Consider the following 23,108-nt stretch of genomic DNA (forward strand, 5'->3'; position numbering starts at 1 on the left):
GGGAGCGGTTAATGATATCTGCTATAGCTTTAGAGATAGTGTTTGGGATGGAGAGAAGAAGGTTAGATGGTATTGGGTCCAGCGAGTGTGAGGAGGGTTTTAGTTTCTTGAGGATGTTTTCGATTTCAAGAGAAGACGAGGTCTCAAAGGATTCTAGTGTGACGCTTCGGTTAGGAGCTATGTTGAGTGAAGGAGGAGATGTTAGATGAGATGTGGAAAGTGGCTTTATGAGAGTGGCTATCTTTTTCTAAAAAAAAATGGCCAGTTCAGTAGCTTTGTTAAGCGCTAGGTCGTCAGGTATGGTGGGGGAAGAAGGTTTGTGAGTGATGAAATGTAGGAGAATAAGGCTTTAGAGTCAAAGATGAAATGGTGGATTTTTTTGGAGAAGTCTTTTTTAGCTTTGAGAATGGCAATCCTATAGGCGTTAAGGAGGGATTTATAGACTGATAAAGTTGAGGTGGATGGGTTCTTACGCCATCTATGTTCTTTGCTACGCAGATCTTGCTTGAGAGCCTTTAGTTCCGGGATGAACCATGGTTTTCTATTGTCCTGGGAAGGGTATAGTGATTTTGTGACTGTTGGGCAGACCTGTTCTGCAACTTTGTTTGTGATTCTGAACCAGGAGGTGGTCACTGATTGGATGTCATTGAGATCGAGTTGAGCTAGATCTTTTGAGAGCAGTTTACTAAGATGGTCAGTGGCGCAGGGTTTCCTGAATTGAATTGTGGTGTTAGGGAAGACAGGCGAAGGATGGTCTATGATTTGAAGCTTTGAGGAAATGATTTGATGGTCTGACCAGGGGACTGGAGTGCAGGTTGGGAGAGTAGCAGCTCAGATTCCCTCATTTATAAAAATGAGGTCCAACGTGTGGCCTGCTTTGTGCGTGGGGCAGTTGACGATTTGTCTGAGGCCCAGGTGACTGAGTGCAGAGAGTAGAATTTCACAATTGGGAGATTGTGGTGAGGTGTCCACATGTAGGTTGAAGTCTCCCATCAGAATAGCTGGTTTATCCCTGTTAAAATGTTTGACAATAAATTCAATCACCGGAGAGGGGTCTGAATCAAGATTTCCCGGGGGTGCATAGACGAGGCAGAGTTGGAGATGGTTGGATTTGAAAAGGGCTAGTTCAAGGTTGTTGGATACGGTGGATAGTTGCAAAGAGAGGCCTAAACCCTTTTTTGCTGCTAGCAGAAGACCACCACCTCTTTTTTTCGGTCTAGGGATTGAATGGATGTCGTAAAGATGATTGGGGAGCTGGTTCAATAATACTGTGTCCGTTGGTTTCAACCATGTTTCTGTGATTGCACAAATGTCCGGTTTGGAGTCTATCAGATGGTCATTGAGTAAATGAGTTTTTTTGGTAATGGATTGGGCGTTGAATAAGGTTAGTGTGAAGAGGGTGAGACCGAGCTTTTCAAGGCCTTGATTAGAATTTTTTGCTTTTTTTCTTAAATTTTAGTGGTTTTTGTCACAGGTGCATGGTCCCAAGTTTTATTTCCTCTTTCAGTGAGGCTCAACTCAATAACTGACTTTTTTCTATCATAATTTTATCTTTTGATTTTGCTGTGTCTGTTTTTCTGACTATGACAACAAAGAAAGTCAGTGGCTTCAAGTTTTGGATGCACTGTGATCACAAGGTGTCCATAGCTGTCCATCATGTAACTCGCATATATTGCCTGATTCTAGAGCATAATTTCCCTGGTGGTTGTATCTGCTCAAAGATTCTTCTGCCCAGCAGAACTTAAGTCTGATACTCCTTATTGGTACTGACGACATCATATTGAAGAACCCAGGAACCTCATTGACCGCTGGTGGTCCTTTAGGCACTGAAAGGGCTGAACATCTTCCTCAGAGTAGGGGGTCGAAGAAGAGGCCCATGAGCAGGGCACCTTCTTGCTGTATCCTTTGGACACCCAAGAAGGGTTCATCAGAATTGATTTTAGGCTCAAGGAACTTAACCAGCTAGACCTCTCTGACGCCACCACAGCCACCACTTCTTGGATCAAACTTACCAATAAAATTGCGGATCAACTCTGCCCAACCACCACTAAAGTAATACAACCTGCACTTGACAACAGAAAACCTTGGTTCACCCCGGAACTTAAATCCCTAAAACAAAAACTACGAAATAAAGAACAAAGCTGGAGAAAAAATCCCTCCTCTGCATCCCACGCTGCCTACAAAGCCACCCTCAATACTTACAGAAACGCCATTCATAAAACCAAGAAAGATTTCTATGCAAAAAGAATCCACAGTTTCATCTTTGACTCAAAGGCATTATTCTCCTATGTCTCATAACTTACCAAACCAGCTCCCTTGTCCATTCCAGACCACCAAGCTCTGAACAAAGCCAACGAACTTGCCAATTACTTCAAAAAAAAATTCTCCAACCTAACTTGCTCCCTTACAACCCACAACTTCACACCAATCCCCCTCAACACATCCCAGCCCCAACAGAATTTCAGCCTAGAGTCCTTCGAACCTACATCCGCCCTGGAGATTGAAACTACCTTCAAGAAAATCAAACCATCCTCCCATCCTTCGGACCCATTACCTACAAACCTGCTCACCGCCATCCCAAACACCATCGCACAATCCATTGCGGATATCATAAATACCTCTTTAGCTCAAGGCACAGTGCCCAATCAGCTAAAACTAGCAATTCTTAAACCTCTACTGAAAAAACCAAACGCCTCGCCTACCGACCCAGCTAACTTCCGGCCCATCGCAAACCTACCCCTGATTGCCAAACTGATGGAAAAAGCAGTCAACAAGCAACTGTCAGAATACCTTGAAGACCACAACATACTCTCTCCGGCTCAGTACGGTTTTTCAGAAATCTCTAAACACCGAGTCCCTTCTGCTTTCTCTCAAGGACACCATCCTCTTGAACCTGGAGAAAAAACAATCATACCTTCTGGTGCTTCTAGATTTATCCTCCGCTTTTGATACTGTAAATCACACATTACTCATAGACCAACTAGCAAACATAGGCATCAAAGGTACCGCACTCAGCTGGTTCAAGTCCTTCTTGTGCAACAGGTTCTACAAAGTCAGAATAAACAACGTGGAATCTCAGCCTGTCCCATCAGACCAGGGTGTGCCTCAAGGCTCCTCATGCTCACCCACTCTCTTCAACATCTACCTCCTTCCTCTCTTCCAACTTCTCTCAAATCTTAAGCTCACTCACTACCTCTATGCGGATGACATACAGATTCTCATCCCAATCAGAGTCACTTCAAAAAACCATCACCTACTGGAAGGACTGCCTACAACCTATCAAACAATTACTTTCCAGCCTTAATTTGGTTCTGAATGCCAACAAAACAGAGATGCTACTTATTTCACACGACTCGCATATCAACCCATCCAGTTCCTCGCAATCCACTACCTTAAACATTGATTTTGCCCCGGAAGTCAGGGATCTAGGAACATGGCTGGACAACCAACTAAACTTTAAAAAAATTTATAAATACCACCACTAAGGACTGCTTTTACAAATTACAAGTCCTCAAAAAGTTAAAACCACTCCTTCACTTCAACGACTTTCACCTAGTTTTACAATCTATCATCTTATCAAAACTCGACTACTGCAACTGTATCCTACTCGGACTCCCCACCAATAGTATCAAACCCCTACAGATGGTTCAGAATGCCGCCACCAGAATCCTCACAAACACCAATAAAAGAGACCATATCACTCCCATTCTCCGCAACCTACACTGGCTACCCATCAAACACAGGATTTTATTCAAAGCTCTCGCTATCATTCATAAAGCAATACACAACATCGCGCCCATCACGTTAAGGACACAACTTCGACCCCATACATCTTCTAGACCCATCAGAAGCACTTACAAAGGCACATTGTATGCCCCCCCCCCTGCAAAAACATTATTAAGGAAGAGAGCAGGACCTCGCCAATGGAATGCTCTCCCCCCAGACCTACACCTCGAACCTAGCCTACCAGAGTTTAAAAAAAAAGCTAAAAACCTGGCTCTTTAGTCAAGCGTTCCCAATTACATAATGTAACTAGGTTGTCATGATCTGATTCCTTAATCTTAAGCTTCCTAACTCCATCTCGCTTGACGCGATCCCCCCCTTGCCATCCTTCCTCGCCCCCCTTCTTTCTCCCCCCAAGACCCCCCCCAAGACCTCGATCCATCAGTCTTCCCCTCTAATGCTCTCACGTTTATTCTCCTCTGCCCCCTCCCTCCACCCTGTTCATCTGCTTCATGTTAATCCTTATGGCAAGCCACTGTTATTTGTAATTATTAACTGTTATTAATTTGTATTTATTATCAATTTGTTATATTCAGACTCACTGTTTAACTCGTTATTTGTATAGATTACGGAGAATCACTGTTTACTGTTCCATGTAAAAAGCCTTGTAAGACCCGGGCAATTAGCCGTTCTATGTAAACCGGATTGATTTGTATCTCATACAGGAATTTCGGTATATAAAAATAAAAAATAAAATAAATAAGGAAGCTCAACATCAAGAATTAGGTCTAAAATAGCTCTCCCTCTCATCTGTTCCTGGACCCAGCTGCTCCATGAAGCAGTCATTTATTTCATCTAGAAACTTTACCTCACAAGTATGTCCTGATGTGACATTTACCCAGTCGTTAGTAGGGTAATTTAAATATCCTTCCCTAATGTCTGTTCATTCTGGCCAGGTGGCTGGTAGTATATCCCAACTGCTATACTGTGCCACCCGTAATGTATAGCTCCACACCACACACCCATCAAGTTGATCTAACCTACCATGATATATTATGTATCCTGGTATCACACCATCCCTTTGGTTATCCTCCTTCCACCATGAGATGCCAATTATGTCTCTTCATTCAGTGCTTTACATTCTAATTCTTTCATTTTTTTAGACTTTTGGCATTTGCAGGCATTTTAAGGTGTGTTTTATTTGTATAAGGAACTTTATTTGTATATTCAACTTTCTTGACAAGGATAATTTGAAGTCTGTTACCTCAATGTGTTAACATAATGGCACCTGGGCTACTTTTGCCATTATTGGGATCTCTCTATCAGGATGCTCTGACTCACTTTTTTGTTAGTAAACTTCGAAGATGATTCCTGCCGAACCATGCGTTGCTGAGCGACTGTCTGCTTTACTGATTTATCTAACATATACTAAGCTTAATCATAGCCGGTTGGTGCTGCACATTCATGTCACGTTCCTGCCTAAGGTCATGCTTCATTCCCACTTCACACAGTCGTGTTCTTTCCTAGTCCAGATGGTGATAAAGTTGGGAAAATCCTGCACAGTTTAGACTGCAAAAGAGCCCTTGCTTCCTGCTTGGAGTGAACTAAAGTTCTTAGAACGTCCACCCAACTTTTGTTTTATTAGATCCTAAAAGCCCTAGAATTGCTGTCATCGAATGCACAATCTCTAATTGGCTAGCAGATTGCACCTCCTTCTGTTATCCTCATGCTGGCCAAGAATTAGGTCAGATTCATGGCTTCATTGGAGGCCCAGCCATGATCTGCTTTGTAAAGCTGTGACATGGAGTTAACACATTAACCTCCCATTATTGTTTAGACGTTGACTCTAACGTGACAGGCTTGGCCAGTCTGTCCTCCAGGGTTCCTTCGAGGGGTAAAATTATTTTCCATTTCATGCTAGTGATTTTGGGTTGTGTGATTCCATTCATGGCCTTGTCCTGCTGTGACCTTTTTTTGGAAAGTAACCCTTAAGCAGGGATTCTCACTTGTTTAAAACTGTTTTGGACAAAACCAAATTGCTTACTAGCTATGGGTGTTTTTCATGGACAACAGGATAAATTGCCATCCATACCTGCCTTGCTCCCCTTATGGGGGCTCCATGCAACAGTAGGCAGCTGGAAATTTCTATGCATGCCCAGAATATTTTTTGCAGGAAATGTTTTGCTTTGGAGTTTTTAAGATGTTGCCATCCGCTTGAGTGGCTGATTGTTCTGTCGTCCACAGAGAACACACATTATCCCAGGACAAGCAGGATGCTAGTCCTCACATATGGGTGATGTCACTGACGAAGCCCTATCCTGGAAAACTTTCTGTCAAAGTTTCTAGAAACTTTTGACTGGCATCCTGAGCCTACTGAGCATGCCCAGCATGCCATGATCCCTCGAGCCACAGGGGTCTCCCTTCAGTCTTCTTTTTTCCATGAAGCCGTTAGCTTCGCAGTTATAGGAGTCCTGTGTGGTGAATTTTCACTACATAAAAAACTTAAAAAAAAAAACTCAGAAAAACATTAAAGTGCCATAGGGGGGTCTCCCTTTTTTCCACCGTCGGTAAGTCTTTAAACTTTTCCGGTCAGTTCCGTTACCGCTAAACCGTGTCAGAAGGTCGTCGATGGCTGTCTGGCCTTCGCTATGGCTACGGGTTTCAAGAAGTGCCTGAATTGTTCCCGCACTGTGTCCATAACGGACATACACATCGAGTGTATACTTTGCCTCGGCAAGGGACATGACGTTTGGACGTACCCAAGATGCACCGAGATGACGCCGAAAGGCAGAAGACTGAGCATGGAGAAAATGGAACATTTATTCCATCTTCAACTAATGCCATCGACCAACTTCCACACAGTTGTCTCTGGCTGGAGCAATTAGGAAGGTCGTCCTCAAAACGTAGACCGGATGAAGCAGGCAATCGTCCTTCACCGACCCCTTCAAAATCATCAATAAAGTCTACATCTGTCATCGAAAAAGGCGCTGAACATCAGCAGAAACAGTCATCGACACCGGAGGCCACACGATCCTGAATTGGATCCGATAACCGGAGTTCCATCGACAAGTCTCGAATCAACAACAAAGAAGCCTCGGAGAGCGGACTCTTCGTGTCCACCGAGGCCTTTGACTCCTAGGCGATCCCCACCGATATCTGTGCCGGGAACCGTACCTCCACAGGGCCCTGCGAAGGTACCAGTATCGCCTTCACTGCCTCCCCCCATAGCTGCTCTGGTTTCACCAGCTATGAGGGCGGAACTGGACGGTTACATCCGCCAGGCAGTTTGAGATGCACTCAGTGACAGATGCCAGCACCATCGCCGGTACCGGTTCCACTCCCGTCACCGGTGCCCATTCCGATGCCATCGCAGACTCCATTGCCGGTTCCAGTTCAGCCAATGCCGAAGCTGGATATGTCCTTTTTCGCACCGATTTTAGCGAAATTGGACACACTCATCGGTGCTATTCCGGTACAACCACCCGATGTCCCGGCACCAAGACCGATGGAAGAAGAAATAGTGTCCATCGGGAATCTCACACCCACGGCCATCATTTTCTCCACTATTTCCATCAAAACCATTGGAGAAACCATCGATGCCGTCAATGCCATCTCTTCCTATTCCATCGACTCTTCCTCGTCCACGTTCATCGGACACTCGGGAGGATCCAAATGCTGACTCTTTCTCAGAGGAAGTCCTCTCAGAACCTTCTCCTCTAGAGGAAAGAAGGAAATCCCCTCCAGAAGACCTTTCTTTTTCAAATTTCATCAAAGACATGGCTGATACCATCCCTTTTCAGCTGGAATCTGAAGAGGATACTAGACAGAAGACTCTGGAGGTATTACAATTCATGGACCCACCTTAAGAAGTCCTGGCGATACCAGTTCATGAAGTCCTAGTCGACTTACAACACAGGCTATGGGAGCATCCCTGCACCATACCACCGGTGAATAAAAGAACTGATGCTACGTGCCTAGTCCAGCATATCCCAGGCTTCCAAAAAACTCAACTACCCCATCAATCGGTAGTAGTAGAGTCAGCTCAGAAGAGGTAAAAAAGAATTAAACCTCATTCATCAAATCCTCCTGGGAAAGACAACAGGTTTTTGGACACCATCGGCAGGAAAATGTTTCAGGGGTCCATGCTAGTATCCAGAATTGCGTCCTACCAACTCTATATGACGCAATATCAGCATAATTTGTGGAAACAAATTCAGGATCACTCAGAATTTCTTCCCCAACAATTTCAAGATTCCTTCAATAGTATTATCCATAAGGGCCTGGAGGCCGGGAAACATGAAGTTCGTGCAGCTTATGATAGCTTCGAGACTTCATCTAGAATATCTGCCACTGGCATAAGTGCCCGCAGATGGGCCTGACTCAAGGCCTCCAACCTGAGACCAGAAGTACAAGAGAAACTTACTGATCCTCCTTGTGCAGGGGACAATCTCTTTGGAGATAAAGTACGGGAGGCAGTTTCCCAATTGAAGGAACATTCGGAAACCTTGCGACAGCTCTACTCTGCTCCTCAGGAGTCCCAAACATCCTCACGAAGACTCCCAAGGAAGGATTCAAAACGCCCATATTATAGACCACGGAGGTACTATCCACCTCCTGCCCATGGAAGGTCATCTAGGCCAGCACAAAGACCGCAGATCCAACAACCAAGAGCACCTAGAGCTCAACCCATTCCACAAACAGGCCCGACTTTGGGATTTTGATATCTCACCGGGGAACAGAAGCCTACCTGTTAATCCAACCCCAAATTTGCCAATAGGAGGTCGGATCACTTTATTCCAGCACAATTGGTCGCACATCACTACAGACCAATGGGTACTCTCGATAACATCTCAAGAGTACCATCTGTACTTTTTCACTGTACCAAACGATTCTCCACCCACCTTGTCTTGGACAGTAAACAGTCAATCCACACTCTTACAAAAAGAATTATCCACCCTTCTGAGAGCCAGGGCCATGGAACTAGTTCCCCAACCTCAGCAGGGCAGAGGATTCTACTCCCATTATTTCCTCATTCCAAAGAAAACAGGAGGCCTACGTCCCATATTGGACCTCCGGAAACTCAACAAATACCTGAAAAAAGAAAAATTCAGGCTGGTATCATTGGGCACCATGCTACCTCTACTTCAAAAAAGAGATTGGCTCTGTTCCCTGGATCTTCAAGACGCTTACGCTCACATTCCAATATTCCCTCCTCATCGCAACTCTCTGCGATTCCTAGTAGGACGTCAACATTTCCAATACAAGATGCTACCATTCGGTCTTGCCCCATATTGGCCTCGACAAGTATGGTTTCCAATACTTCTTGATCAGAGACCCAATTCGCCTGGGCACAGCACCCACGCTCATAACTCAGGATCAGGGCAGGTTGCGTCATCCCAACCTTCAATCCCTATCCCTCACAGCATGGATGTTGAAAGCTTGATTCTACAACCTCTCATTCTTTCAACTAATGTCTCTCAAGTGCTTGTAACTTCATGTAAACCCTCCACACGAAAGAACTATCGTGCTAAATGGAAACTGTTTACCACGTGGTGCACACAAAACAGTGTTGACCCTTTTTCCTGCACTATATCATCTTTATTAGACTATCTATGGCATCTCTCAGACTCTGGTCTCCAGACCTCATTTGTAAGAGTACATTTAAGTGCAATCTCAGCTTATCACAATACCGTTGGGGATGCACCGATATCAGTACAACCCCTCGTTAGTAGGTTTATGAGAGGTTTAATTCAACTTAAACCTCCACACTGACCACCGGTCATGGAATGGGACCTTAATGTAGTTTTAACAAGGCTCATGCGTTTTTCTTTTGAACCCATGGATTCCTGTGATAAATTTCTCACTTGGAAGACTATCTTCTTAATAGCCATCACATCTGCGAGAAGGGTTAGCGAGTTACAAGCACTTGTTACATACTCACCCTACACAAAATTCCTCCATGACCGAGTGGTACTCCATACACACCCAAAATTTCTCCCCAAGGTAGTTATGGAATTCCACTTGAATCAATCCATCATCTTGCCTACTTTCTTCCCAAAACCGCACTCTCACCAAGGAGAGAAGGCTTTACACACCTTGGACTGTAATCGTGCGCTTGTGTACTACTTAGATCGCACTACAGCCCATAGGAAATCCACCCAGCTCTTTGTTTCTTTTGATCAAAACAAACCTGGAAAAGCGGTGGGCAAGCAAACTATCTAATTGGCTTGCAGATTGTATACAATTTTGTTATGAAAAAGCAGGCCTTCCTCTCCAGGGGCGAATAAAGGCTCGCTCAGTAGGAGCAATGTCAACCTCAGTAGCACACTCTATCGTTCAGTGCCAATAGCTGACATATGTAAAGCCGCAACATGGAGTTCTCTTCACACCTTTGCGGCTCACTACTGTCTCGACAAGGAAGGACAAGATTCAGCCTATGGACAATCTCTCTTAAAGAATTTGTTTCCAGCATAATCCAACTCCTTCCACATCCAACCTTTCGTGATTTCAGGCTGCCTCATTTTTCCCAACAGTACACACCAGTTGTTGTGCCTGTTGCACAAGTTGTACACTGTTGGTCCAATACAAAGATGACTTAGCCTATAGCTTGCTAATCACCCATATGTGAGGACTAGCATCCTGCTTGTCCTGGGATAAAGAAAAATTGCTTACCTTGTAATAGATGTTATCCCAGGACAGCAGGATGTAGTCTTCACAGAACCCACCCACCTCCCCGCGGAGTTGGGTCCGATACGTTTTATTTTATTTTTGGCTAACGCTCATTGCTACAAACGAGACTGAAGGGAGACCCCTGTGGCTCGAGGGATCATGGCATGCTCAGTAGGCTCAGGATGCCAGTCAAAGGTTTCTAGAAATTTTGACAAAGTTTTCCAGGATAGGGCTCTGTCAGTGACATCACCCATATGTGAGGACTACATCCTGCTGTCCTGGGATAACACCTATTACAAGGTAAGCAATTTTGCTTTACAGGTAAGCAACTTTGTTTTCCTGTTATGGATGCCTGTAGCAGGAAGGAGATTCTGCAGGTGCCTGTAATACAGAATATGGGATAGTGACTGGATACGCAGAGCTTTATGCTCATACGAGTCCTGTCAGAAAATAAGGGCTCTAGAGCCAGTGCCAGCTCAACTTATACCAAGAAAGGATGTTATAGCTACGGTGCCTTTATAAAGAGAAGTGTGACTGCATATTACAGCTTTGTGTGTGTGGCAGTTTCTGTGGAAAGGTCTTTCTCTCATGCCTGCCGGTGGCTCTGTTCCAGCCCACGGTTCATTTTGCGGAAGACACATTTATCCGCGACTATGACGACCAGGAGGATGAAGAGCTCCGCTCTCCGGTGGAGAAGCAGCGCCTGATCCGGAAGGACACGCCACACTACAAGAAGCATTTCAAAATCACCAAGCTGCCCAAGCCCGAGGCCGTGGTGGCTCTTCTGCAGGGACTCAGCCCTGAGGAGGAGGAGGCGGAGGTCCGGAGCGAAGACTGGGACGGGGAGAGGAACGGGAGGTACTCCGCTCAGCCGCCAGTGAAGGTAGGGTGGCTCCGGGGTACTGTCCTCGCTGCTGCAGCTTAGAGAGCCTGAAGTCAGCCTGAAAGGAAGAGCAGGAAGTTCTCTGTTTCTCAGAGAAGCCCTGCTTATGGGGCAGCGAATATGAGGGGAATGCCAGGACTAGCCAGAAACAAAGCAGCCTTGTGCTAAGCCTGTAAAGGAGCTTGTTTGGTAGAAAGTCAGATTAAAGTATCATTCTTCCCTACTTGGAACCCCTTTGCTTTTTCTCCCTTAATGAATTTGTTGGCCTTACAGCTTTAGAAACTGAAAACCTCCATTTAGTTTCAAAATAGATATAGCACGGGCAGCAGCAGTGCATGCTCCCCCCATATCAACACCCACACACACTGCCCCACGGGCAGCAGCAGTGCAGGCTCCCCATGTTTCAAAATCCACATACACTGCCCCAGCACAGGCAGCAACAGTGCAAGCCTCACACGCTCGCTCTCACACGCTCGCTCTCACACGCTCGCTCTCACATGCTCTCACGCTCGCTCTCACGCTCGCTCTCACATGCTCTCATGCTCGCTCTCACACAATGTCATGCTACTGAACAGGAACAGCACAGACAGCAGCAGTGCAAGCCAGACACCCACTGACCAACCACAAAGCAGACAGCAGTAATGCTTGCTTCTCTCAATATAGGCAGCAGCACTGCAAGCTTCCTACATATCCACACCCACACACTGCCCCACAGGCAGTAGTAGTGTATGCTACATACACACACTGTCACCCTCATACCTCCTCTGTAGAACGGACAGGAGGAAGACAAGTCACTTTACCCCCCTCTTCTTCAGTTCTAATCCCATCTTTGCCTGCAATTCTCAGTGTGATCCTGGGTGAATTGCTTTCTTCCTGTGCTCAGTGTACCATATTATATTTGGGGCAGTACAAATGTTCCTGGAGCTGGCTCAAGGACTGTGCTGCTGTAACGGGATCCAGGTTAAATTCCAGGGCTAATAATCTGCTCCTTGGGCCTGCTGGGGATTTGGTAGAGGCACTGTTCATAGCCCCTGGGATTTGAGATCAATGCTGATACCTACTTGGATGAGTCACCTGCTTTCTGGCTTCAGACTATCGCTGCAGTGTCTGTACTGCACAGCAGGAGCATTAAATATGGGGGAAATGCCGAGGCGTTGTCAATGAAAGGCGTATGGCACTGTAGTCCAAAAGAGGATGGTTCCACAAAATGCGGAAGGAATCTACTGAGCCAAACCCCCTCTCCTTCCAAAAATCCCAAGCAAATATATTGTTTCAGATCTGTTCGTTTCAGAGACGGGTATTCAGATGTTTACTGTGAGGCTATGCACTTCAGAGATGATTACCTTACAGCCCTCAGTTTATTCGTGAGCCTTTGATTCTGCAACCAGTTAGATTCAAGACTCTTCACTATGTATTCCTTTAGAAGAGTCTCCATTAATTTTCCTATCACAGAAGTAAGACAAACTAGCTTGTAATTTCCAAGCTCCTCCCTGTTGACACAACTGTACTTCTCCAGTCCCATGAGTCCATTCCTGTTTCCAAAGATCTGTTGAACACGTCCTTGAGCGGACCTGCCTCACTTCCCTTAATATCCAGGGTTTGGCCCTTTTGTCATAATCATGAAGAGTGCTGGGACTTAATATGGTGGTAGTTATCGCCCCGTGAGGGAAGACTCTGTTGCACCTCTCCAGTTAGTCCCATAATTGATCTCTATGTGGTGTTTGTATGATCACATCATGAGCCCAGTCCATTTCATGGAGACCCAATCATGTGCTACTTTCTGACTATGGGCTGTATATATCTGTATATATCATGCACATCATATGACAGTGATGGTCAAAAGATATATATCCCATTTCCTTTTCCACAGACCCTACCTGATCTCTGGCTTCAAACTTCCCCACAGCTAAGGGTCCTCTGTGCTTATCCCAGGCTTTACCCCTAACTTCCCCACAGCTAAGGATCCTCTGTGCTTATCCCAGGCTTTTACCCCTCACTCCCCCTCAGCTAAGGATACTCTGTGCTTATCCCTGGCTTTACCCCTCACTCCCCCACAACTAAGGATCTTCTGTGCTTATCCCAGGCTTTACCTCTCACTCCTCCACTGCTAAGGATCCTCTGTGCTTATCCCTGGCTTTACCCCTCACTCCCCCCACAACTAAGGCTCCTCTGTGCTTATCCCAGTATTTCTTGAATTCTTCTGGATGGTAGTCCTCACACATGGGTGACATCATCGAATGGAGCCCAGCACGGAAAATGTATGTCAGTTTCTAGAACTTTAACTTGGCCTCATTGATCATGTCCAGCATGCATTATACCACATGTCCACGTGGGGTCCCCTTCAGTCTTTTCTTTTCTGTAGAGCCTGCAACTTTGTGGTTAAGTGAGCCTTACTCTTTTATGCCTACTTGGCCTGTGCTGGAAAGCTTCACACATTTTTTTTCTTTGTGTGCTTCTTTGTGTAGTTGGCGTGTATTCCTTCTCTGCCTCATGTGGTTGGCTCTGGGTCCCCCTCGGTTTCCTCTCTAGCACCCTAGTTAGGGTTTTTGACTATTTTGGTAAGTTTCTTTTTGTTTACTCCCCCCCTGGGTGGCAGTGCGGTTGGTGCCTGCTGGCCATTGCCGCCCATCGCCATCCATCCATTTCGACATCTCATTCCATTTATTTCATTCTGTCATGTCCACCTCCAGTTTTAAGCAATGTCCCCAGTGAACAAGGAGTGGAGGAGTAGCCTAGTGGTTAGATCAGCAGGCTTTGAACCAGAAAGACCAGGGTTCAAATCTCACTGCTGCTCCTTGTGACCTTGGGCAAGTCGCATTACCCTCCATTGCCTCAGGTTCCCTCTGAATGTAATCCACTTTGAAATGTTGAAAAGCAGAAAATAAATAAAATAAATAAATGTCTGTCGTCCGGGATTGCAGCAGATGTGCCCAGATGACCCCAAAGGGCTGTTGGATCCAATTCGATAAGATGGAGCGCCTCTTGGGTTGAAGAAGACCCAGCCCATCAAGGGATCATGGAGCCACACCAATGGATAGAGAGCCATCAATGTCATTGGCAGATAGGGGCACTGGAGACTGAACATTGTCAAGCTCCTCCAGGCCAAGGGAAGCTGAAGAAGCATCTATATTGGTCACCATCGATGAACTGTGCCAGGCACAGGGGCACCAGCTCATGTTGTGATGCCACATACACCATCGGTATGCCACATACATTCCGTGCCAGCCACCGATCCTCATTTTCGAAGAGGATCTGGTCACACTCCTCCATCCCAGTTTTGACATTGGCAATTTTCGAGGAGGAGCTTGAGAGGAGAGTGCAGCCTGCGGTTGTGAAGGCAATGCAGAGCATTGGCGCAATGGCACAGACACCGGCACATTCACTTGGAGCTGCTTTTAGAATCTCTACACATGCTCATCGGCGTATTACCGACCCAGCTAGTGTTAGTTCCTGGGATGCCCAGCACTCCACCGCCTCCCCCTGCCGATTCTGTGTGGTCAGAGGAGATAGCCCAGGCAGGCTGAGACATTGAAACTGCGACTCCCTGTCCAGGTCCGTTAGTGCCTGGTTGATAACAGTGGGGATAAGGATACCTATGACCCATATGACCCCTGGCAGGATGACTCAACCGAGGTAGTGAAGGAAGTCACCACCTGAGGACCTCTCCTTCACATATTTTGTTAGGTTGATGAGGATATATTGCCTCTCTCCCCGTAAGTCCTTTTCTGCCTCCTTATTCTTGACGTGCATACTTCCCAGCTTCTTAAAATTCATGTGGTCCACGTATGTGTGGAAGAGGCCATTTCTGCACGAACAATGCTTTTAAAATCAATCTTTTAAGGATGGGGAACTGCTGTTGAGGAATTAGGAACATCCCTCTCACAGTGCCTCCCATGAACAAAAAGGCAGATGTGGTCTATCTCGTTCAGAGGTCTCCTGGGTTTGACAAGAGAATGTTGCCCCTCCAGTTTTTGGTAGTTGAGTCCGCTCTCAAGAGAGCCAAGCATTCTAGGACCCATTTCTTGGTGCCCCCGGGGAAGGATCACAGAACTCGTGTGAGGAAGGTTTTTCCGGGAGCTATGCTCATTGCCTGCATAGCTTTTTACCAGTTGTATATAAGCCAGAACTGGACTTTTGGAAGCAGGTGAAGGAAGTGGCTTAGCAGTTGCCTCATTAGCAGCAGGACATGCTCCTCTCGCTGGTGCATAAGGGCCTGGAGTGTGGAAAATACAAGGTTTGCACGACCTATGGCATTTTTGAAATGGCATCAAGGTTCTCTGTAGAGGGAATTGGCACCTGCAGAATGGCATGGCTGTGGCCCTCATCTCTCTGACCAGAGGTATAGGAAAGACTTTATGATGTGCCATGCACTGGAGACAATCTGTTGGAGATAAGGTTAAGGATGTGGTAGCCCCAATTCGGGACCACCTTGAGTCCCTTCAATAACTCTCTGCTCGCACTCCGGACTTATCCTCTTCATCTCGCTGACCTAGATGGGGGTAGAAGTCTCTTTTGCCAATGGAAGTACTATGCTCTGATCTCGCACTCCCATCAGCAACACCAGAGCTCTTGCAGCCATCCCAGGTAACAAAGAGCTCCAAAAGCCCAGCCGGTGCCTCAGTCAGCTCCAGCGATGGGGTTTTGACTGGGTCAAAGGGAGCATAGCCCAGTTACCAGTAACCAAGGCGATGGATCTGCCGGTCAGGGCAAGGCTGCGCTTCTTTGTGAACCAGTGGCTCAGTGTAACCTCAGACCAGACCATCGTTCATCAAAGATACCGATTGAAATTATTGGATACCCCACCAAATTGCCCTTCGAACCCATTTTCGGCTCCAGTAATGCATCAGGAGGTAGTGCTAATGGAGCCGTCCTCCCTTTTAATGGTCAGAGTGGTGAGACCCATTCCACTAGGGCAGAGATTTTACTCCAAGTACTTCCTGATTCCCAAGAAAACAGGAGGACTCCGTCCCATTGTAAACCTAAGGGCCTTGAACAGATTGATCAAGAAAAGTTCAAGATGGTTTCCCTGGGCACCTTAATCCTCTTTCTAAAACAAGGGGACTAGCTATGCTCCCTCGATCTGAAGGATGTATACATGCATATAGAGATCTTCCCCAGTCATCGGAAGTTTCTCCTATTTGAGGTGAGAAAACAGCTCTTCAGTATCTTGTGTTGCCGTTTGGGCTCGCATTAGCCCCACGTGTCTTTACAAAATGCCTGGCTATGGTGGCAGCGCACCTTCGCAGACTGGGCGTACATGATTTCCCTTATCTGGACGATTGGTTGGTCAAGAGCACCTCTCTGACAGGGGCTGTCATGTCCATGTGCTTGACCATCTGGGTGTTGGAATCACTAGGGTTCGCCATCAACTACCCATTTCATCCCATCACTTCAATTGGATTACATAGGAGTCCTGTTAGACATGGCTCATGCCAAGGCCTTTCTGCCTCAACAAAAGACTATCAACCTGATGACCATTGCAGCAGAAATTCATCAGAGCCAGCAGGGGTCGGTTCGGCATATGTTGAGGTTATTGGGCCACATGGCTGTTGATAGTTCATGTCACTCCTTTGGCACACTTATATGCAAAAGGCCCAATGGACCTTGAGGTTGCAGGGGCATCAGGCCACGCAGAGCCTCCAGGACCGTATCAGAGCCCTTGCCCCTCTGGGACTCCTTGACCTGGTGGCAGGATATTTCAGATCTGTAACGGGAGATCTCTTTTCAAAGTCCTCCCACCCAAATTGTCCTATCCATGGATGCGTCCACCCTGCGTTGGGGAGCTCATGTAGTTGGGCTCAGCCCTTTTAGGGTATTTGGTCTGCCCAGGACTGTCTCTATCAAATCAGTTTCCTGGAGCTTCGGGCAATCAGGTATGCGCAATGGGCTTTCAGAGATTGGCTGTCCAACAAAGTTGTTCTAATTCAAACCAACAACCAAGTAGTGATGTGGTATGTTAGTGGTATGTTAACAAGTAGGGAGGTTTGGGATTGTACCTCCTGTGTCAGGAAGTGGTTCAGATTTGGTCCTGGGCACCATGGGATGGTGTGGAGGGCCATGTACCTAGCTGAAATGGGGAACATGTTAACGGATAGACTGTGTTGTGCTTTCAGACCCCACGAATGGTTTCTGGTCCAAGGGGTCGGAATTGTATCTTCCGCCTCTGGGGAAGCCCAGATGTAGATCTATTTGCAGTGCATTGGAACAGGAAGGTTTCTCAGTTCTGTTTCATGTATGGGACACGTGACACACCAGCTTCAGATGCCCTTGCCTGAAATTGGGGAGAGGGTCTTCTGTATGCATATCCTCTGACTCTGGTGGCGGTGAAGACTTTCTTGAAGTTTTGCCAGGACAAAGAGACTATGATTTTCATAGGCCCTCATTGGCCGAGACAGGTCTGGTTTCCACTCCTGCAGGAGTTATCCATCTGGAGACTGATCAGTCTGGGGACTTCCCCAGATCTCATCCCACAGGATCGAGGCATTTTCAGCCTGGATGTTGGAGGCTAATTCTGCAATGACTCGATCTCTGAGGATGTGTCATGGGTCATGGTAGCATCTAGAAAGCCTTCCACTAGAAAATCCTTTTTTCTGAAGTGGAGGACGTTTTCTGTGTGGTGTGAGCAGAAGGTCTTAGATCATTTCTCCTGCACCCACAAAAACTGCTTGATTATCTTCTACACCTATTGGAAGCTAGCTTGAAGATCAACTCCATTAGTTTGAGTGCAATTGGTGCAGACCACCATGGTATAGATAGTTTGTCCATCTTTGTATAGCTTATAGTTATATGCTTCATGTGGGCCTGCTTCACTTGAAGCCTCCTGTTGTGTCTTGGGACTTCAACATGGTGTTAGCTCAGCTGATGAAAGCTCCCTTTGAGTCGCTGTGCGTCTGTGACCTGAATTATCGAACCTGGAAGATCTTATTAGTTGCGATCACTTCAGGACACACAGTTAGTGAGTTCCAGGCCTTTGTAACTTATCCACCTTATACGAAGTTCTTTCATGACAAGGTGGACTTGTATACGGATACTAAGTTCCTGCCTAAGGTGGTGATGGATTTCCATCTTAACTAGTCCATTGTCCTGCCGAAATTCTTTCCCAGGCCCCATTCAAACCAAGGTGAACAGGTCCTGCACAACTTGGACTGCAAGCAAGCCTTAGCCTATCTGGAATGGATAGAAGCCCATAGACAGTCCACCTAACATTTTTGTTTCTTTTGACAGGAATAAGTTAGGCATTGCTGTTGCCAAATGGACACTCTCTAATTGGCTAGCAGACTGCATCTCCTTCTGTTTGCTCAGGCAGGACTATATCTTGGGGGCCATGTCAAGGCTCTCGCTGTTCGAGTCATGGCAGTGTCAGCCCACTTGCGAATATTCCCAATGGAGGAGATAAGCAAGGCTGCGACATGGAGTTCTCATCACACATTCACATCTCACTATTGCATAGATAGGGATGGCTGATGCAATAGTAAGTTTGGCCAATCTGACCTTCAGAACTTGTTTGAGGTGTAGAACCCAATTGTGCTCCTGCCTAGGACCCGTTTGTTTTCAGGCTGTTACCCCTTCTTGTTGCCAACAAAACCCTCGTTGTGTCCATTGGCACCTATTTGGGTGTTTTGTTGGTCCACTTTTTATGTTGGTGGACAAGCGTGTACCTAGAGATTCACCCATGTGTGAGGACTTCCGTCCTGCTTGTCTTCAGAGAAAGCAGAGTTGCTTACCTGTAACAGTTGTTCTTCGAGAACAGCAGGATGATAGTCCTCCCAAAATCCTCCAGCCACCCTGCAGAGTTAAGTTTCCATTACGTGGGTTTCTTCTCTTTTTTTTAAATGTTATCCTGGTATTCTATATTATAAGACTGAAGGGGACCCCGCGTAAATGTGTGATACAAGGCACAGGCCAAGTCAGAATTCTAGAAAGTTTGAGATAAGGTTTTGTGCCGGGCTCCATTTGATGATGTCACCCATGTGTGAGGACTGACATCCTGCTGTCCTCGGAGAACACCTGTTACAGGTAAGCAACATTTGCTTTATTTATACTGCTTCCTCTGGGAAGCCCTTTCTAAGTAGAAATGTTTGCTAATTTTTCTCCTGAGACTACTGCCTTGAGCCTCATATCATGGCTTATTTTTCCTTCATTTATAGGTATTTGATATTCCGTCTTTTACAAAGAATGACTTCAAGGCGGATTGCAATCAAACTTATGAACAGACTAAAAAAGCAATTTAGATAATTTACAGTTGGAAAAGCATTGGGAGTGCAGGGTATATAACGTCTAGTCATTAATTGGAGCGAGGCATTAGAAAAGAGGGAGTAGGCTCTCTGCAGGGAAGTCCTGGCTGAAGTCATGCTTTGACTCCCCCCCCCCCCCCCCCCCCTGAAAATGAGGTGGTAAGGCTCAGATCACGGGGGCAGTGCTACCCTGTTGCAAACTTTTGTTATATAGCCGTGGAAAGCACAAACTCTTATGCTGCTTGTGCATTTTTAATGCCTTTGTAATATTTCAATGCTTCAATCATTTCTCTCCTGTCTTTCCACGTTTAGGTCCTTTAAGTTTCATCTTACTGGGCTTGTGGTGCAGACCCTGCACCATTTTGGTCTGTGGACAGCCTCTAGTCTGTCTGTCCTTTGGGAGGTACAGCCTCCAAAATTGGACAAAATTACCCCTGTGGTGGAACAGGGGTTTGCATGCTCTGTGGTTTATTGTTCTGCCTGTGACACTTTTCCACAGAGAGCTCATTTCATCTGTGCTGGCCTGCGGGCGGTGTTTGACCTCTTCACTGCAGTACAAGCGTAAACTTCAGATGCTGCCTTGATTCAGAAGGAAGCTTGAGCCACATACACATCACAGCATCCCTGAGGAAATGTAAGACTGAAACATCCCGCAGTGCCATTGGGCAGAAAGCTAACTGTTAGTATTTTGTGCCTTGATTGGCTCTGCAGACAAAGAACTAGCCCTGAAGGTGCTAAAATTCTCTAGTCTTGGCTGGGAGTACAGAAGGAGCAGATCTCTGTGCTGAGGCTCTGTTTAGCTAAGGTGGACAGCCATTTTCCTGATCTCCCCAGAAAATAGTAAAGTAGCAAAAAGTGTTTAGATAATTTTTGCTGTTCAATCCTTGTGTTTTTACCTGTTTCTGTTTTCAAATTTAATGTGTTTTTGTTCACTGTTCCCACTTTTTGTTAATAAGCTTATTAGCTTGTTAGCTATGCCTGTCTCAGACTGACTGATGATCCCAGTATTGTGTGTATTTGGTCTGTAGGTATTTTTCTAGGTACTGTGTAACCTTTGGGTTGTGTGGGGTCCCAATGTCCCTAGAAAAGCACCAGAGGATAGCTTGCAGAGAAGGAATTTGCTCAGAAGCAAGCAGGAACTCGGTTGGCAGGTGGGAGTTTGCCAGTATAAGAACAGGTGCAGGTGGGCCTTGGCAGTGTTTGGCAGGACCCTCCAAATGGCCACGGGGTTACCCTGAGTGGGTGTTAGGGGTAGCATTGAGGTGTTACATGTCAGACCTCTGTTCTCTTCTTGTGTTAGCAGTGGGATCATCAGGCTCAGTGTATGAGTGAGGGCCACCTCCCACTGAGTTGTTGAGAGTTTTTTTTGGTTCTGCAAGGGCCAGACACAGAGCACAGTGAATGAGTGCAACAGCAGCAGGGTCCCTTCCCCCATTCAGTTTGTTTGATAGTGTTAGGAGATTAGCCGTAGGCTGATGGGGAATAGCAGAGACTGTCAGACAGTGGACATGCCTGTCTTTAACACAAGAGCATCTGGATGAACCCAGTGACGAGGTGATGCTGGACGTGCCTGTTGCGGTGAGGGAATACCAGCCTGTCCTGTTTCACTCCGGATGGGAGAGAAGTCTTCCTACTGGCAGAGGCCCGATAACTGGCAGGGCCTGATGCCAGACCAGCTGAAATCTGACAGATCTACATGCAGCTGTGTCAGGAAGAGCGGGAGGACCGATGGCAGGAAGAGTGGGAATTTCAGCTTCAGAAAATGAGAGTAGAGATGGAAATGGCTCGTATCCACGGCTCCAGCCCATCCTCTGTACTGAAGACACAGACTAGATCTATATCCCAGATAGGGTCCAATTTGTTTGCTCATTTTGATGACACCAGAGGTGACATTTGGTGGGTATCAAACTGCCTTTGGAAAAATTTGCCGCCTCAATGAGATTCCTGAGAGAGACTGGGTGTGGTATTTGGGAAGAATTTCATTGGGAGAACACGCAAGGCATTTCAAGGAGTGTCCAAGTAGATGTATTCTCAGTTTAAGGAGGTGTGCAAGGCTTTCCTGAGCCATTATGCTATTAACTTTGAAACCCTCAGAATCAAGTTCTGGAATTTGTAAAAGGGAACAGATGATACATACAGTGAGTTTATGATCCAGCTAAGTTCCAGCACAACTGGTGGCTTACAGGATCAGAGGTTAAAACCCTAGAGGACTGCAGAAACCAGATGGTCCTGGAGCAGTTTTTGCAGTGATGCCATCCAGAGGTGTGAGAGCATGTTCAAGATCATCTCCGTACTCCAGAGAAGGCAACTGAGTTGGCTGACATCTTTGTGACTAATCATCCCTGGTTGGCAAAGGAAAGCCGTCTGTACCCACAGTAACAAGGAATTAAGGGGAGTCAAGGCCCTAATCCTATTGTTCCTGCAAACTTGGAGATAGCCTGCAAACCTTCCAGTTTTCCTCAGAAACCTAAAGACTTTAAGCACGAACATCCTTGTTTACCTGTGTAGGCGCACGGGATATTTCAAGGCAGAGAACCCTAAACCTGCACTGAGAAGCACTCCAACTTTTGCACCGAAGCTGGCAGCTTTCGTGGGTGGTCCCAGTTCAAGGGAAGAAGCCTACACAGTAGCAACACCACAAGGAGTTACTACATATTCATTAAACTGGAGGCAGATGAGCTTCCACAACACTACAGTACCCCAGTAACTGTGAATTGGACCCAGATAAATGGGCTTGTGGTCACCAGCTCTAGCATGACTTTACTGCAACCAGAGCTGGTGTGCGGAAGATGCTATTCTTCTGGGGCACACTGCAGGTGTAGTGTTGGCCAGTGGAACCCTAGAGACTGTACCCATTGCTTGAGTATACCTGGATTGGGGTATCAAGCCTGGATACAGAGAAGTAGGAATAATGAAAAACATGTCATTACCAATGCTGTATGAGACGGACATGGGTCCCATGAATATTACCCTTCACAGCAGAGGCAGTTTTTGCCATGGTAACACAAAGTCCGACTTGGGCGGCCCAACAAGTGGAATCAACAGAGATCACCCCTCCGGTTCCAGACCCTAAGCTAGTCCGAATAGAGCCAGCTCATCGTGCAAAAGGGGAGAGTTCTCTTAATGATGCCAGAAGAACCAGTTCCTGAGGTGACCAGGGCCGTCAGTATGGGAGAGCCTGACTAGTCTGACACAAATACTGTCCAGACTGCTGACTCTAATCTGACAGTTACCAGCAGAGAACCTTTGAGCTATGGATACTGACATTGGGCAGAAATATGTTTTCCAGGGAGCACGATATTCTGACATCCTCCTGGAAACCCTGCGGCAGCAGACTGGCCAACCATGAGATGAAAATTGGAAGACCGTATCCTATGGAAAGAAGGCTTGCTGTACAGGGAGACTGATCCTGTTGTTGCTAGCAGGCCCTGGACAGCTGGCAGACAGCATATAGTGCTCAAAGCATACAGGGAACAAATCCTGAAGATTGCACATGACATTCCATCAGCAGGACACTAGGGAGTGACACACACATGAACCCAACTGACACAGAACGTTTACTGCTCAGGAGTATATCGAGTTGTATCTGACTATTGTTT

General features: G+C 46.4%; 1 protein-coding gene across 13 annotated transcripts in view; it reads left to right on the top strand.

Moving 5' to 3' along the window:
• The window catches only part of SCRIB (scribble planar cell polarity protein), a gene marked incomplete in the record, with an annotated part of 447,609 nt that overhangs the window by 216,036 nt on the left and 208,465 nt on the right, over window positions 1-23,108 (top strand). For 11 of the 13 annotated variants that reach the window (XM_029592269.1, XM_029592271.1, XM_029592264.1 and 8 more), the window contains 1 exon segment: window positions 11,006-11,275. In XM_029592269.1, coding sequence (XP_029448129.1) covers window positions 11,006-11,275 — 270 coding nt within the window. 13 annotated transcript variants of the gene reach the window in all.

Source organism: Rhinatrema bivittatum, chromosome 2 (genome assembly GCF_901001135.1).
Source record: "Rhinatrema bivittatum chromosome 2, aRhiBiv1.1, whole genome shotgun sequence".
NCBI lineage: Eukaryota > Metazoa > Chordata > Amphibia > Gymnophiona > Rhinatrematidae > Rhinatrema > Rhinatrema bivittatum.